Genomic DNA, 17,752 nt, shown 5'->3' on the forward strand with positions numbered 1-17,752 from the left:
ATATTTCTAATTCGTAAGGGTCAATAACATGTAGGCACATATTTTGCTATTATACTTGTTTACCTTGGTCCCCTCGGGGCCGGGTTCTCCCAGTGGGCCGTCAGGACCTCGAGGCCCCTGCGGGTGGCACAATGGCACTAATTAAACAATGTTTTTTGCATCACTGTCACATTCAGGTTTACATCCCTAAAAGAAAATTCCTAATGGCGGTGCCCAAACACAATGTCTGGCCACTTCACATGTACAGTGATAAAAAAAAAACCTTTAACTTCCTCTATAGGAAATCCCAGACAATCAGAAGTTTTCTATTTTCTCCCTTTGGAGGATCTGCTTCCATTTAGTGTTTCAGACTGTCCCTGATTGCTCTGATGTCACTGTAATTCCTTCAAGATTCAGACTGATGTTTGCTCTTTGTTGTATTTCATCGCAGATCTTGGCTCAAGTCAGTGATATGGTTCCTTCGCTACTTTAATAGAATATATATTTTTCTGCCCTTTTTTTTGACAGTGGTGGCCAAAGACCAGGAAGTCCTGACTTCACTACTAAGACTCATTTCCCCTGTTTTTAAGCGGAAACAAAGAGATGGATTCATTGACCTTTGTAGTTTTTTCTGTAAAAAATATACCTTTGTTAAAGTACCAATGATTGTCACACACACACTAGGTGTGGTGAAATGTGTCCTCTGCATTTGACCCATCCCCTTGTTCACCCCCTGGGAGGTGAGGGGAGCAGTGGGCAGCAGCGGTGCCGCGCCCAGGAATAATTTTTGGTGATTTAACCCCCAATTCCAGGTAATGGGTCCCATTTTTATAGTCTTTGGTATGACCCAGCCGGGGTTTGAACTTGCAACCTACCAATCTCAGGGCGGACACTCTAACCACTAGGCCACTGAGTAGGTTTGGTTATAAGCTTTGACAACTGACTTGTTAACATCCCTCTAAAAGGGTCATATGATGTTTTTTGGTCTCCATTTAAAACAATTCCTTGTGGTCTACATAACATGGAATGGTGATGCTTTGGTCAAAATTTTGCATAAATTATATTTTTACAGCCACTTTCTGACTGTCTCTTCAGGATGTTGGCCAATCAAATTCCAAACAGCTTGTCTGGATTAAGTTTGGAAGTCAAGATTGTTTTATAAATATCTCTGCCATGCCTCTGCCATGGTTTGATTTAAACTTTTCGGAACTTATGGAGATCCCAGTTACATAAAAACAGGTACCAACAAGGAAGAACAATTGGTTTTGCATAACAGGACACCTTTAATTACTATAATATCAGATTCCTATAGTAGTCAGCCCAAACTAAACTACCGTATTTTTCGGAGTATAAATCGCACCAGAGTATAAATCGCACCAGAGTATAAATCGCACCTGCCGAAAATGCATAAAAAAAAAGGAAAAAAACATATAAGTCGCACTGGAGCCCGCCCAAACTATGAAAAAAACTGCGACTTATAGTCCGAAAAATACGGTTTGTTTTTAAGGACTGAAGGAATGTCATATTTTTGTCAATATTGAATCACGTTGACATCCTAATTAAGTACAAAACACAAAATGTAACGTGAATCATATAAAACCCTTATGTTAGGCAAAATATGCCTCAAAAGTCTCAGAACTCAAGACTATTTCCACAATTGGCAAGTAGTAATCAAAATGATACAGTCAGTCATGTTTTATGACCGCAACAATTTGACCTTGAAACAGATTATTTGCAATTCTAGTACCTTCTATGGTACTCCCTTTTATGTGAGATCAAGCAGTATTTTGGAAAAAAATTGTGATCAATTGATGAAATAGTGGCGGTGAAGTTACCAATTAAACAGTGTTTCGATTGGAAATAACAACATAAGAGATCTATATTATGAATTGTTATCACCATAATGTACTGAAAATGTGGTTTTCTATGACACAAGTTACAACTGTTATCAGCAGACACCGCCAAGGTGCCTTGAGCAAGGCACAACCCCGCTCCGAACTCAGAATAACTCTGGCATCTCTCCTTTTCTTGCACATATATGGTCTGGTTCTGAAATAATAAAATACCAATTAACTGGAAATGCTCCATCTACTTAAAGGTCATTGAATGTAGTTCACTGTGATTGATCTTTAAACTTGGAAAAACGAATGACTGTTTCTGCCATGATCCCACATGACAGTTTGGACTTCATTGTTTTTTCCCTGTGTTTAGTATCAGTTCCTGTCCTGGTGCTTTTGTTTTGGTAGTTTTTCCTGTTTGGTCTCTGCGTTTTGCAGCACCTTTACCTTGTGTTCCTTGTCCTGTCAGCACAAGTGTTCCTCATTGTTTATTAGTTCCACTTTGTTCCCTCCTTCAGTGCTGGTTTGGTATCGAGTGTATGCCATATATTTTCCTATAGCCTATATTTTCAGTTCCTGATAAACCCCGGTTAGCTCATAAAGGAGCTTGCACTTTGCCTATATTCCTCTGCATCCTTGGATCACGCCAACAACCGACATGCGGCATCTTGACAGTTTTTCAGTTGATTGTCGGACATTAAAAGTTCGAAAAGAGTGAACTACAGATTAGGATGTGCGATGGTCTGAGGTATCGAGGCTCAATTAGACAGGAAATGCAACCACAACTGTGTATATGGAATTTAGTAAACAACACACGCCTCAGCATGATAAATACTGCCATATGTTTGGCAAAATGTTAACCAGGAAGAAACTAAGTAAACATCCTATAAAAGTCACTGGAAGGAGAATTAAGAGTTTTTATAAAGGACATCAAAGAGGACTCTTAGGATGTGCTTCTCTCAAGAAGTCCGACCAAAGTAGTCATTTGAACCCATTGACCTTTAAAAAACTTCAGGATGCTGACATTGCTTCATTTGTTTATTACAAACATTCATACACGGAAAATAAACATTAGACGTGCCACTTGATGACCGCAGTTTTAGCAGCAATATTTTCAGGTTAGGGGACCAATAAGAAATGATTGTCCATTTTGCTCAGTTTTTTTTAGTTTTGAGATTGCTTTCTTTGCTCGAGGGCTCCCGCTTGAGTTGTTGAATGTTTTTTATGTTTAAACAACAGTAAATATTAAACAACAAAACACTCAATTGTTATATTTACATGTCTTGATTAAGGCCTGATTCTTTTAGTTTATACAAACACTGAAAGTGCATTCTGAAGGGCTCGAAATTAAAAACATTTAGGCCAAAAAAACACTTTTGTATACACGCTCTATAAAAAGTTAAAGTACCAATGATTGTCACACACACACAAGGTGTGGCAAAATTATTCTCTGCATTTGACCCATCACGCTTGATCACCCCAGGCAACTACAACCCTAAACTAACACCCTCCCTTCCACATAATACCTCTTCGGATTGTAAATAATCAAACCTACCAAGTCAGTCCTACACTGTTTTAATATCCATTTCTCTGATGATGCAATTGTTGATGCTGATTGTTGATGACTGAAGTGTTGATACCAACCAAACCGAACCCCCCCCCCCCCCCCCCCTCCCAAACCCCTCCATATCATTTAAAGCAGGGTACAGGTTGCTCCTCCATTGACTGATAACGTGTGATCATACGACACTTTACTGATATCACGGTAGCGCATGGTTTCTGTTGGCGTGACCCCAGGATGCAGAGATGTTAGGCGAAGTGCAGATAAGAAGGTCTTTTAATAAGGACTAGGCAGGCACAAATAAAAAAGGCACACCAGGAACAAATGAGCCAGTGTTGCAAGGAAGGCGACATGGACAGATAAACCCTCATGATTAGTGATCAGAGGCAGATGAGTCCCCTGATCATTAGTCAAGAGCAGGTGTGGAAAGCAGAGCTGAGAAACAGTGGCGAAATCACTGCAAGACATAACCAAAACAGAAAGTGGAACAAAAATAGGAGCGCTAACAATGAAGAAACGCTAAACACAGGAAACCCCAAAACTAACTAAAAATAAATAATTCCAAAAGTCCCATAATGTGGGATAATTTGAGCCCTTCCAAACGTGGATACGATCAAACAAATCTGTGCCTGCTGTTGTACATTGGCTCACAAAATGACAGCCAGATGGGGGTGCTGTTCTGTCGTTGGCAGTTTTTTTTTCCAACAACAGTTTATTAAAAAAATTAAAACTGCATTTTAAACTATACTGTACAAGGACTGCACTGATGTTTTAATGTAACAGATGCTTCTGAGAAAAATCAAATAGGGAATGCGCGATAATTTTAAGCTGCTAAGTGATGATTTGTCATTTTCCATCTGGCAACCCTGGTCAAAGTAGTTGCTTTGTATCGTATCTTATCTCGTATCGAGATACTTGCTAATTTCCTGCTCATCACTGGTAACTCTCCACTGTAATGCGGTTCCAGCTATATTTTTCTGTTACCGTAATTTTCGGATTACAAATCGCAGTTTTTTTCATAGTTTGGCCGGGGGTGCGACTTATACTCAGGAGCGACTTATGTGTGAAATTATTAACACATTACCGTAAAATATCAAATAGTATTATTTAGCTCATTCACGTAAGAGACTAGACGTATAAGATTTCATGGGATTTAGCGATTAGGAGTGACAGATTGTTTGGTAAACGTATAGCATGTTCTATATGTTATAGTTATTTGAATGACTCTTACCATAATATGTTACGTTAACATACCAGGCACGTTCTCAGTTGGTTATTTATGCCTCATATAATGTACACTTATTCAGCCTGTTGTTCACTATTCTTTATTTATTTTAAATTGCCTTTCAAATGTCTATTCTTGGTGTTGGGTTTTATCACATACATTTCCCCCAAAAATGCGACTTATACTCCAGTGCGACTTATATATGTTTTTTTCCTTCTTTATTATGCATTTTCAGCCGGTGCGACTTATACTCCGAAAAATACGGAAATTCTGTCATTTACATTTAAACTAGCTTAATAAATAGCATGACTTCTTGTCTTCTCCAGCTTAATTACTCGGTGTGTTGCATGTTTAGCTGTTATTCCAGCCCTCCGGTGATAAGATAACTTTAAAAAATTGTGGTCTATTTGCCGCCATGGAGGTGAGGATTAGTAACTTCTAAGTGGCTCTAAACTGTGGATGGATAGACTTTACTATACTGTCAGGTGAAACAGTCACCAAAGACATCTGTCTGCACATGGGGAGAAATCAGACTACCTAAAGAAAGCATGCAAGACATATTCAAAAGACAACTACAGGTCTCACCCTGCGACCCTTCGGACCAGCACTCCCTGGACTACCTCTCTGCCCCTGTGGACCCTGAAAATAAAAAAGACAGATAACAGTTATTGAGGCAACAATTACCCCAAGTGCTACTTACCCTCTTTATAAGTGGTTAAATAAGTGACAATTGACACCTCAAATGAACCATTTTTTTTAGTATAGTGTAAGTTCCAAGTAAATCACTTCAAATGATTAAGAAAGAATTAAGCACGGAATTGTCACACACACATATGTGCAAATGCAAGGAATCAAATAGTGCTGATGGGAATAAGAATCAAATCGAATGACACTTACAGGAGTACCTTGCATGCCGATGTCCCCAGGACCTCCGGGCAACCCTGGATAACCCTTTTGCAGATAACAAACAACATAGAAAGATATGTCTTACATGTCATACATACATACAACACACATCAATACGTAATTGTTTTCTGCATGAGGAGATAGCTAGTGCCTATAAAATAAAGATTTATTTTTACCTCATTCATATAGACATTTGGCCAGGGGTCTACCATTATTGATGAAAAAACAGGATCATTCAAGTTGTCCAGGTCTAAGGTCTTTTGTCAGCAATATACAAATTAAATCTCAATAATTACTGTATTATTCGGTATGCAAAAAGCTGAGGTAGGAGTCCAGATATATACATGTATTTTCAGGGATTTTTACTATGTCACAGTAAAAACACTTATATTAGTCATTACATGATAGAACAATACCTATAAAATAATATTGTAAGCCACTACATATTTCGGTTAAATGTTGCCTCGTTTTTACCATGACATTTTTTTATTGAGTATTTGTTGTGCAAACATGTAATCATACTACACAAACTACATATACAATGCAATTTGTTTTTAATAACAATGTAAACAAAACCCACAAGCTAAAAACTATTTTTAAAACTGGTTTATGGTACGCCTGAGATAAAAAAAAAAAAAAGAAGAGTAATCATCATGGACTGAGAAAATGTTCACTTGCCATTTACAGCATACATATGAACCCAACAGTGATATGTAGTGAAGTGAAGTGAAGTGAATTACATTTATATAGCGCTTTTCTCTAGTGACTCAAAGCGCTTTACATAGTGAAACCCAATATCTAAGTTACATTTAAACCAGTGTGGGTGGCACTGGGAGCAGGTGGGTAAAGTGTCTTGCCGAAGGACACAACGGCAGTGACTAGGATGGCGGAAGCGGGAATCGATCGCTCTACCAACCGAGCTATGCCGCCCCATATGTACTGTATGTCAGGATCATTACTAGTATACAAAAACACTTACGTGAAAAAATATTACAATACATCATAGCTAAGATTGTGGTTTGCCAAAATGCACTATAGCTTGCAAATGGGTACCGAAGGAAAACAGAAGTTCAGTGGAGTTCTAGACGCACTGCATTGAAATGTGGTGGTGGTGGTGACATTGTCCGTAGTCTTTACATTGAGCTACCACTCCCCTTTCTTACGATCTTACAAAAACATTATAAATCATCCTGACATACAGTAAGTCACAAAGCTCCCCCTAACAGTGAAACACACATACAAGCAGTGTTTCAATCATCTGGCTATTCATTCATCCGCCAGATTAGTCATCCCCTCCAGCAGCCAGCCATCATTCAGCCGGTCTTAATCCAACTAGGTCAGGACTGGTGCCCAAAATCTCAGCGATGGAGTCAAACTGAGGCCCGTGGACAATGAGCTATGTCGGAAAATAAGTTTTGCAGGAGATACCGCAAGCATGGATGCAGTAGACTCAACCAGGATGATTTGTGAATTATTATTTCAGTTTAGACAGCACCATGGAATAAGCAGGGAACAGGTCATTTTTAACAATCGCTTGGGGAGTTTTGTCTGAGCACCGGACATACAGCAGCTATGTGCCAATGGCCATTACAAAACACTACAATCACAACGGAACACAAATTAGAATAAGTATGATTGTTAACAGACGTCACGGAAGAGATATGAAACAGCCCCATGTTTGCAATGTGATGATATGGTTACTTGGTTTTACTGAACTTCAGCTTTTTAACTAGTAGTTTGGAGATTTTACGGTTGGTTAGCCATTAGACAAAGTGTGAGGAATATAACCAACGTTTCATGAGCTTACGTTAAACCAGAGCTATTCAACAGAACGTGGGGCAAACCCGGCCCGGGAATGACACCATACCGGTCCCCGTATTCAGTTCAAAACTTGGGAGACAAACATTTTTGCAGCAAACCACTAAAAACAAGTGTTCCTGTTATATAGAACAATGTGGACCACTGTCCACAATTGCCAGATCCTTGCATTGCATTGCTTGCAAACATAGAACACTCGGGTTAAAGTTTGTGATTTACATTACGGAGGCGTTCCTCAAGACACACCTTAAAGTCCTCTCTTTTACAATTTCCTAATACAGTTTATGTAACTAAGGTGTTGCTATAGCTTGTTTACTTCAGACGCTGTCAGGAGTCATTTGTTCAACTTTTTTTAATTATGCTAGTGGTGTTTCATTTTAAGTCCTCCTTTTTCATCATTTCGGCTATTCAACTGGTGGCCCCCAAATTCAGTTAAAAAACTTGTGTGAGGCTCACATTTTTGCAGCAGATTCTTATAAACAGAGATCATCTTTGACTAGCTTTTTTGTAGAAGGTCCTTAAAAATAGAAGGGTGCTTCTGTAACTCTGACAAATAAATAGACCAAAGACAAATGTCTGCTATAGAGGATGTAGTTCACTGGAATACACAATTAAGACTAAGGCCCTGTCTACATTAAGCCGGATAACTCCTTAAACGAATAATTATTTTCGCCGAAGCACCGTGTCAGCCACATTAAACCATCGTTCAAGGTCCCCCTCCTTTGATAATGTTTTAAACGGGTAAGTGCGCCGTGTATTTCTTGAATCTCCGGCTCTTAGCTTTGTATGGACTCATTGATCGTTTACAAACTGAGTTCGGAGAGGATGTGATGCCAGGAAGTGACGTCAGAAAGAACACGGCACAGCCAGCTTCATAATAAAGCGGTTCCGTAACTCGGAGCTAACCACTGGAAATATGGAGGCGAGTCATCCAGACATGCCCGTGTTTCTCCTTCTGTCTGTACAGACGCTTGTAGAAATCACACATGAATACCTGCAGAGAAAGCGATTGCAGTTATTTGGGATACAACACTTCTCAGACGGCAAGAGAACTTTCGAATGTCCAGGTCAGCTGTGATTCTACATAGCGAAAAACTTTGTCCATTTGTCGAAGGAGAGACAACAAGAATACGGGCTCTCGTGGATGTGATAAAAAAAGGTAGCGTGTGCTTTGTATTACCTGGTTGTCGAGGGAAGATTACGGAAAACAGCGATTGCCTTTGGACTGGCAAAGCAGGCTGTATCAGTTATTGTTATACGCCATGAATGTCGCAGACTCAATGTCTAGGTCCAGAGTATATTAGGGATGTCCCGATCCAGGTTTTTGCACTTCCGATCCGATACCGATATTGTTTTTGCATTTCCGATCCGATACCGATACTGACCGATACCGATACTGACCGATACTGGCCTATCCGAGCATGTATTAAAGTTTAAAGTTATTTAGCCTACTTAGTTGTCAGAATCATGTTGAAAAGGGTTTTAGTACTCTTGATAACAACTAGCCAGCTGAATTAGGGGAGTTTGAATAATACACAATGGTTGGTAACAAGAAACTGACCTGTTTATTCAAGGATAAACACAAAATAGACAAAATTATACATGACAAACAGAAATGGCATCATTGAACTAGGGCTGGGCGATATGGCCTTTTTTTAATATTGCGATATTTTAAGGCCATATTGCGATACACAATATATATCTCGATATTTTGCCTTAGCCTTGAATGAACACTTGATGCATATAATCACAGCAGTATGATGATTCTATGTGTTTTGATTGATTGATTGAGACTTTTATTAGTAGGTTGCACAGTGAAGTACATATTCCGTACAATTGACCACTAAATGGTAACACCCGAATAAGTTTTTCAACTTGTTTAAGACGGGGTCCACTTAAATTGATTCATGATACAGGTATATACTATCAGATATATACTATCATCATAATACAGTCATCACACAAGATAATCACATTGAATTATTTACATTATTTATAATTCGGGGTGTGGAGGGGGGCGCCGGATGTAAGTGTCAAAAAGGCAGCCAAAAGAGTTTGATATGAGAATAAATCTAAAGTTAAAATATAGGGTAGAAATGCACCCATTTGCAGGAAATGTAGTCTTGATTTTCAAAATGTTCTTTCAAGGCTTGCATGTCTACATTAAAACATTCTTCTTCATACTGCATTAATATATGCTACTTTTAAACTTTCATGTAGAGAAGGAAATCACAACTAAAAAAATGACAAATTTTTTCATACGGTGTTGATGTGGAAATTTTTGCCATTTTGATGGTGTGGACGTGTGGCACCGAATGGAGATAAGCGTCTCGACAGACGTCACAATATTTGAACAATGATGACGAAAACTGTTGTCTCTGTCGTGTCCGTGTGTCGAAAATTGTTATGCGCTTATTTTTTTATTTGATTTTGTGCGTGGCATAGATTTGCCGTGCGCAGAGGACGCTTGAGCAGGCGCGCACCTTAGCGGCTGCGCTAGCATCACAGCTAACGTTAGCCATGCCGCTACCTCGCTCTCTGCTGGGAGAGGACGTATACGTATGTGACGTATGACGTGACAGTATGTGACGTGTGTAAGAAGGTGCGCTCGCTGTCTGTGAGAGGGAGACACAGGAAAGAGCGAGAAGAGCCTGTCGTGTAATGCCAGCAGCTAAAAGCAACTGCGTGAGAATTGAGGATGTGTTGAAGGTGTGCTGGAAAATGCGGAACGGAAATTACGGAGCAGCAGAAAAGTGGAATGTATTATTTAAATAGGTGCGTTGAAAAACAAGGACCGGAGTTTTTTTTAAAACTGGATCTGGATCGGCATTTTCCCATGCCTTGCCGATACGCAATTTTTGGCAAATATCGGCAGCCGATCCGATCCAAATATCGGATCGGGACATCCCTAGAGTATATAAAGTCACCAAAAACGAATGGACAATGAAGGTGAAGACAAAAGAGTGAGGAGTGATCCCTAGTTGGAAAACTAGGGATCCAAAAAAATTGGAAATGTTCTATATCACATTGTTTACTTTCACGTGTCCATTAACGATTTGACTAATTTATGATGGCTCAGGTGTGATTCACAACAATAGGGTCCCACAGCGCACTGGATTTCAGTTAATTGAAATACCACAACACTGGATATTGTTCAGATAAGTTGAATTTAATTTAAGAACTTGCACACAAAGCAACACTGGAGGTGACTCTGACGTGCGCACTTTCCACGCATGCGTACTAGGTCGCGTTGCGCCGGCGGACGAAGGGGGGGAGGGAGTCTTAAACGATCATTGCGTGTGTGTGGACAAGGATAAGGTTAGTTCTTAGCTTTCTGGAAACGTGGCCCCAAAAACAATTCAGTTGAATATGCCTGCATTAAACATTTGGTTTACTGTTTGAACTATGGTTGTGGGAATTAATAGGTGTAGGGAAAAAAATGCATTAAAGGGGAACTGCACTTTTTTTGGAATTTTTGTCTATCATTCAAAAAGATTATGGTGATAAAAAACTATTGGAATATGCAGCTAATGGGAGTCACAGTTGTAGCCTTCAAAACCATCAACGTTTTATATACACGCTGCAAGTCTATATATAATGTAGTAACAGACACGTTCATAACAATATGCAATATGTCAATATTTACTGTGCCATATTTTTTGGACTATAAATCGCAGTTTTTTTCATAGTTTGCCCGGGGGGTGCGACTTATACTCAAGAGCGATTTATGTGTGAAATTATTAACACATCTCCGTAAAATATCAAATAATATTATTTAGCTCATTCACGTAAGAGACTAGACGTATAAGATTTCATGGGATTTAGCGATTAGGAGTGACAGATTGTTTGGTAAACATATAGCATGTTCTATATGTTATAGTTATTTGAATGACTCTTACCATAATATGTTACGTTAACATACTAGGCACGTTCTCAGTTGGTTATTTATGCCTCATATAACGTACACTTATTCAGCCTGTTGTTCACTATTCTTTATTTATCTTAAATTGCCTTTCAAATGTCTATTCTTGGTGTTGGGTTTTATCAAATACATTTCCCCAAAAAATGCGACTTATACTCCAGTGCGACTTATATGTTTTTTTCTTTCTTTATTGTGCATTTTCGGCTGGTGCGACTTATACTCCTGAGCGACTTATACTCCGAAAAATACGATATTTTGGTCATTTTAATCATTCCCGGAATTAATTCCTTTGCACATTTATTTTCGTTTCATTAGACACACACTTCCGACTTCTGGCAACACATGCACATCCTACTTCCGAAAACAAATGTGTGTGTATCTTCTAATCATGGCAGATACGATAACAAACAACTTAGATGACTATTTTTGGACAAATGAGGATTCACAACCTTATCTTTTTTAATCTGAATATATGGAAGATGAACTACTGCTTCTAGAAGCCAGCACGAAGGAAGAGTGAGACGTTGGAGTAGACGAAAGCCGAGACAGTGAGGTGAAAGTGACTCGAAGCTGCAAAATGTGGAATTTGAAGCCATGCTATTTTGACAGAAATGGAGTGCTTACCCAAATAACCCGGAACAAACTTATCCTGCCAGCTGGACCAAACAGACACTGTCCATCAAGTGAGTCACACTTAATATTGATCATGCGAGACGCAGCACGTCATGCGTCATCCAGCTGGTTGTGTACAACCAACACATGAAATGTGGGCTAATACTTTACAGATACTGTAATATGATTGTTCATGATTTTCAGTCAGTACGGATTGGTGTCTTATCGCATTGTGTTGTGCATTACAAACTCAAACACATTTCGTGTGTGTGTTACATAGCTAGCTTTTACGGTTAATACCGTAGCACGCCGATGTATTACTGAGCTCGAAAAAAAGTTCCTCGGTGTTTGATCTTACAATAACAATGTTGCTACAGCTTGGTTATTATACAGGTTACGGAACATAAATGACGTATTGTTGAGGGTTTTTAAAATGCATTTTTAAAGTGATTTAGTGGTAGAATCTAGGGATGTCCGATAATGGCTTTTTGCCGATATCCGATATTTCGATATTGTCCAACTCTTTAATCACCGATACCGATATCAACTGATACCGATATCAACCGATATATACTGTCGTGGAATTAACACATTATTATGCCTAATTTGGACAACCAGGTATGGTGAAGATAAGGTACTTTTAAAAAAATTTAATAAACTAAAATAAGATAAATAAATTAAAAACATTTTCTTGAATAAAAAAAGAAAGTAAAACAATATAAAAACAGTTACATAGAAACTAGTAATTATTGAAAATTAGTAAAATTAACTGTTAAAGGGTTAGTACTATTAGTGGACTAGCAGCACGCACAATCATGTGTGCTTACGGACTGTATCCCTTGCAGACTGTATTGATATATATTGATATATAATGTAGGAACCAGAATATTAATAACAGAAAAAAACAACCCTTTTGTGTGAATGAGTGTGAATGAGTGTAAATGGGGGAGGAAGATTTTTTGGGTTGGTGCACTAATTGTAAGTGTATCTTGTGTTTTTTATGTTGATTTAATTAAAAAAACAAACCAAAAAAACCAATACCGATAAAAAAAAAACCCGATACCGATAATTTCCGATATTACATTTTAACGCCTTTATCGGCCGATAATATCGGCAGGCCGATATTATCAGACATCTCTACCGCTTAGTTATCACTATCCATTGTGTAGTAGAAGATCCTCTCACATGTTCAACTATACCATCTTTGGGCAATAAGGAATTAATGTACAGTATTGTTACACATTGCTGTTCCTGCTTTGTTTACATAAGAGACAGAACTTTTGAGCTACAAAGAGTTAATATTTGATACACAGGGGGGCAGGCCGATATTATCGGACATCTGTAGTAGAATCGATTGCTTTCATTAGCTGCATTGCTCGCCACCAAAAATGAGCCGTATTTTACATGTTAGAATGCAAAATAACCCCCAAAAAATCCTTTTGTATTCTTGTCTCTCATAATGATTGTGAACGATAGGCAAAATTCCCCAAAACGTGCAGTTCCCCTTTAACACTTACTTGTGGTCCTTTCTCTCCTGCGGGACCCGTTGGACCTGCCGGTCCTCGGTCACCCTGTAAAACAGAAAAATGCAAGAGATCATGAAACTCTGACTTGTCAGCATTGCTGATTCACATCCTTGTTTCTCTGTAAAGAGTCATGAAACTGGAGTGCGGAGGGTCAAGGAGACAGCTGGTTGGTTTAGTTTGTTTCAGGTGAACACCACTTTAAGCCTGGGTGAGACGTTCTGCACTCAAAACATGTAAAACAAATGGGAAAGTTTCATGACTCGACATGCACCCACCGAACACCTGTACCACACAATGTATCAAACAATGTTTGAAATATTTTATAAATCCCCAGAAACAAATCCAGGAGGTCCTACTGAAATAAATATATGGACAATGCATAATGTGGAAGGAATTTTCAGGCTGTCAAGGTATGATTTGCCTTGACAGCCTGAAGGAGGAAGAGGCTTTATGCTTCAGAGGAATATTTGACAAGCGAGCAGCTTCACGTCACAGGAACATGTTGTGACACACAAAGCGCTTCTGAATAGGAAGGGAGGAAGAAGGGAGGAAATGGACAGGATTGGAAACCAGAACGGAAAGAGGCCATTCCACCAAATCAGTGCCATTTACTTGTTATAACTCTCTCAAAATAAACTTACATTTCTATCTTTTTTCAACTCTAAATCTGATAATACACATATTGAACTACTCAAAATGTATAAAGGCCCATCTTAGGCAACTTTATTTCATTTTTGAACAGGGTTCCTACATAAGAAATGACTTATTTGGGCAACAGGGCTGAAAGTAACAGGAGTGAGTTTTATCATAGAATTACAATAAGCACTGCAAATGACAGAATTTTAGAAATAAAAAAATCACAGGACTTTGTAGAGACTTTAACCCAACCTAGTCATACTGCATGAATGAGTGGGCCTTCTTTTGGCCTTCCCACGGCCTGCAGGGGATCTAAATGATGCTACTTCCTGTGGACCATGTGACATGTGGAATTGTCAGCATTTTTAGAGGGTGGACTGTAATATGTTAGGCTAGTGTTTCTAAAATAGTGGGTCAGGACCCCTTAGGGGGGTAGGTTTCTGGAAGGAAGTTGTCATTATATGTGGCTACATTCTACAAACCCCGTTTCCATATGAGTTGGGAAATTGTGTTAGATGTAAATATAAACGGAATACAATGATTTGCAAATCATTTTCAACCCATATTCAGTTAAATATGCTACAAAGACAACATATTTGATGTTCAAACTGATAAAAATTTTTTTTTGCAAATAATCATTAACTTTAGAATTTGATGCCAGCAACACATGACAAAGAAGTTGGGAAAGCTGGCAATAAATACTGAAAAATATAAAAGTAGATTCCATGAAATGCTCAGTCATTCACAAACAAGGATGGGGCGAGGGTCACCACTTTGTCAACAAATGCGTGAGCAAATTGTTGAACAGTTTAAGAAAAACCTTTCTCAACCAGCTATTGCAAGGAATTTAGGGATTTCACCATCTACGGTCCGTAATATCATCAAAGGGTTCAGAGAATCTGGAGAAATCACTGCACGTAAGCAGCTAAGCCTGTGACCTTCGATCCCTCAGGCTGTACTGCATCAACAAGCGATATCAGTGTGTAAAGGATTAGGGACGGCGTGGCGCAGTGGAAGAGTGGCCGTGCGCAACCCGAGGGTCCCTGGTTCAATCCCCACCTAGTACCAACCTCGTCATGTCCGTTGTGTCCTGAGCAAGACACTTCACCCTTGCTCCTGATGGGTGCTGGTAGCGCCTTGCATGGCAGCTCCCTCCATCAGTGTGTGAATGTGTGTGTGAATGGGTAAATGTGGAAGTAGTGTCAAAGCGCTTTGAGTACCTTGAAGGTAGAAAAGCGCTATACAAGTACAACCCATTTATTTATCATTTATATCACCACGTGGGCTCAGGAACACTTCAGAAACCCCTTGTCAGTAACTACAGTTGGTCGCTACATCTGTAAGTGCAAGTTAAAACTCTCCTATTCAAGGCGAAAACCGTTTATCAACAACACCCGGAAACGCCGTCGGCTTCGCTGGGCCTGAGCTCATCTAAGATGGACTGATACAAAGTGTAAACGTGTTCTGTGGTCTCACGAGTTCACATTTCAAATTGTTTTTGGAAACTGTGGACGTCGTGTCCTCCGGACCAAAGAGGAAAAGAACCATCCGGATTGTTATAGGCGCAAAGTTGAAAAGCCAGCATCTGTGATGGTATGGGGGTGTATTGGTGCCCAAGACATGGGTTACTTACACATCTGTGAAGGCGCCATTAATGCTGAAAAGTACATAAAGGTTTTGGAGCAACATATGTTGCCATCCAAGCAACGTTACCATGGACGCCCCTGCTTATTTCAGCAAGACAATGCCAAGCCACGTGTTACATCAACGTGGCTTCATAGTAAAAGAGTGCGGGTACTAGACTGGCCTGCCTGTAGTCCAGACCTGTCTCCCATTGAAAATGTGTGGCGCATTATGAAGCCTTAAATACCACGGAGACCCCTGGACTGTTGAACAACTTAAGCTGTACATCAAGCAAGAATGGGAAAGAATTCCACCTGAGAAGCTTAAAAAATGTGTCTCCTCAGTTCCCAAACGTTAAAAGTGTTGTTAAAAGGAAAGGTCAAGTAACACAGTGGTGAACATGCCCTTTCCCAACTACTTTGGCACATGTTGCAGCCATGAAATTCTAAGTTAATTATTATTTGCAAAAAAAAAAAAAAAGTTTATGAGTTTGAACATCAAATATCTTGTCTTTGTAGTGCATTCAATTGAATATGGGTTGAAAAGGATTTGCAAATCATTGTATTCCGTTTATATTTACATCTAACACAATTTCCCAACTCATATGGAAACGGGGTTTGTAGTATTCATGTTATAACGACACACAAGCCTGCAACTAGGTGGCAGCAGTGTACAATCTGTGTCTACAATCTAGTATCCATGTTACAACGATACACAAACCTGCAGCTAAATGGCTGAGATGCTCAATCTAATCAACAGGCTCCTATTTATACCCAGTGGAAGTAGTAAGGAAAACTGGTGGCGATAACCGCAATACAAAGACCTGGAAGTACGACAGTGTTTTATGCCAATCCACTACCCTTTGCAACATCCTATCTCTGTGAGAGGTGTTTTTCTGCAAAAAAACAAGTACAGATTCCATCTTAACATTAAGCATTAGTAATATCAAGTTTGAAGTCCAAATCTGATAGAATGAGCAGTGCAAAACGGACTCACTGCAGCCACTACATACACGCTGAATTACCTCCTTTTTGTTGTTGTAGGAGATTTTTTTGCAACTGGCAAAGTGATAGAAAATTGTATTGAAGTTGAATATGTTCATATAAAACAGACACCTTGTGAAATAAGTTTGGAAGAATTAGTGAAGGTTAAAGGCCTACTGAAACCCACTACTACCGACCACGCAGTCTGATGGTTTATATATCAATGATGACATCTTAACATTGCAACACATGTCAGCTTTAGCTTTAGCTTACTAAAGTGCAATTTTAAATTTCGCGCGAAATATCCTGCTGAAAACGTCTCGGTATGATGACGTCTGCGCGTGACGTCACGGATTGTAGAGGACATTTTGGGACAGCATGGTGGCTAGCTATTAAGTTGTCTGTTTTCATCGCAAAATTCCACCATATTCTGGACATCTGTTGGTGAATCTTTTGCAATTTGTTCAATGAACAATGGAGACAGCAAAGAAGAAAGCTGTAGGTGGGAAGCGGTGTATTGCGGCAGGTGTTGTGCCGGATAACGCACCCCCGCCGTAGAATGCATCCCCTGACTGTTGTGCTGGAAAACACAGCCGGTGTTTCATTGTTTACATTCCCGAAAGATGACAGTCGGGTTAGCTTACAGTCAGTTATCTCACCTCAATTTTACACCTCTATCTTTTACACAAAGGATAGAGGTGTAAAAGAAAGGGCACCTCTATCCTCCTTCAAAACTGCACTAAAAGAACACCTCCAGGCAACTTCAACCCTAAACTAACACCCTCCCTTTCTCATCATACCTCTTCGGATTGTAAATAATCAAATGTAAACAACCATTGGCCTGTGGAGAACTGGGACAACAGAGACTCTTACCAGGAGGACTTTGAGTTGGATGCGCAGACGCGGTACCGTGAGTACGCATGCAGCTGCGGCTTCCAAACATTTGATCGCTTGCCCGTACGTGCGTGCCGCTATGTGCATGTCACGTACGTAACTTTGGGGACTTTGGGGAAATATATGTGCTGTATGAACTTTGGGGAGGTGAACGGTACTTTGGGCTGTGGGATTGAGTGTGTTGTGCAGGTGTTTGAGTTGTATTGGCGGGTTATATGGACGGGAGGGG

General features: G+C 39.6%; 1 protein-coding gene across 2 annotated transcripts in view; it reads right to left on the minus strand.

Annotated features, from left to right (window-relative positions):
- LOC133616842 (uncharacterized) overlaps positions 1 to 17,752 on the minus strand; it is a 271,957-nt gene that overhangs the window by 71,833 nt on the left and 182,372 nt on the right. For both annotated transcript variants that reach the window (XR_012050812.1, XM_061976458.2), the window contains exons 26-29: positions 13,379 to 13,432; positions 5,501 to 5,554; positions 5,189 to 5,242; positions 64 to 117 (exon numbers count right to left, since the gene is read on the minus strand). Coding sequence is in view for 1 of the 2 variants with exons in the window: in XM_061976458.2 (XP_061832442.2) it covers positions 64 to 117; positions 5,189 to 5,242; positions 5,501 to 5,554; positions 13,379 to 13,432 (216 nt within the window). In the remaining variant the exon portion in view is untranslated. The remainder of the gene's footprint in view (positions 1 to 63; positions 118 to 5,188; positions 5,243 to 5,500; positions 5,555 to 13,378; positions 13,433 to 17,752) is intronic.

This window comes from Nerophis lumbriciformis, linkage group LG14 (assembly GCF_033978685.3).
Source record: "Nerophis lumbriciformis linkage group LG14, RoL_Nlum_v2.1, whole genome shotgun sequence".
Lineage (NCBI taxonomy): Eukaryota > Metazoa > Chordata > Actinopteri > Syngnathiformes > Syngnathidae > Nerophis > Nerophis lumbriciformis.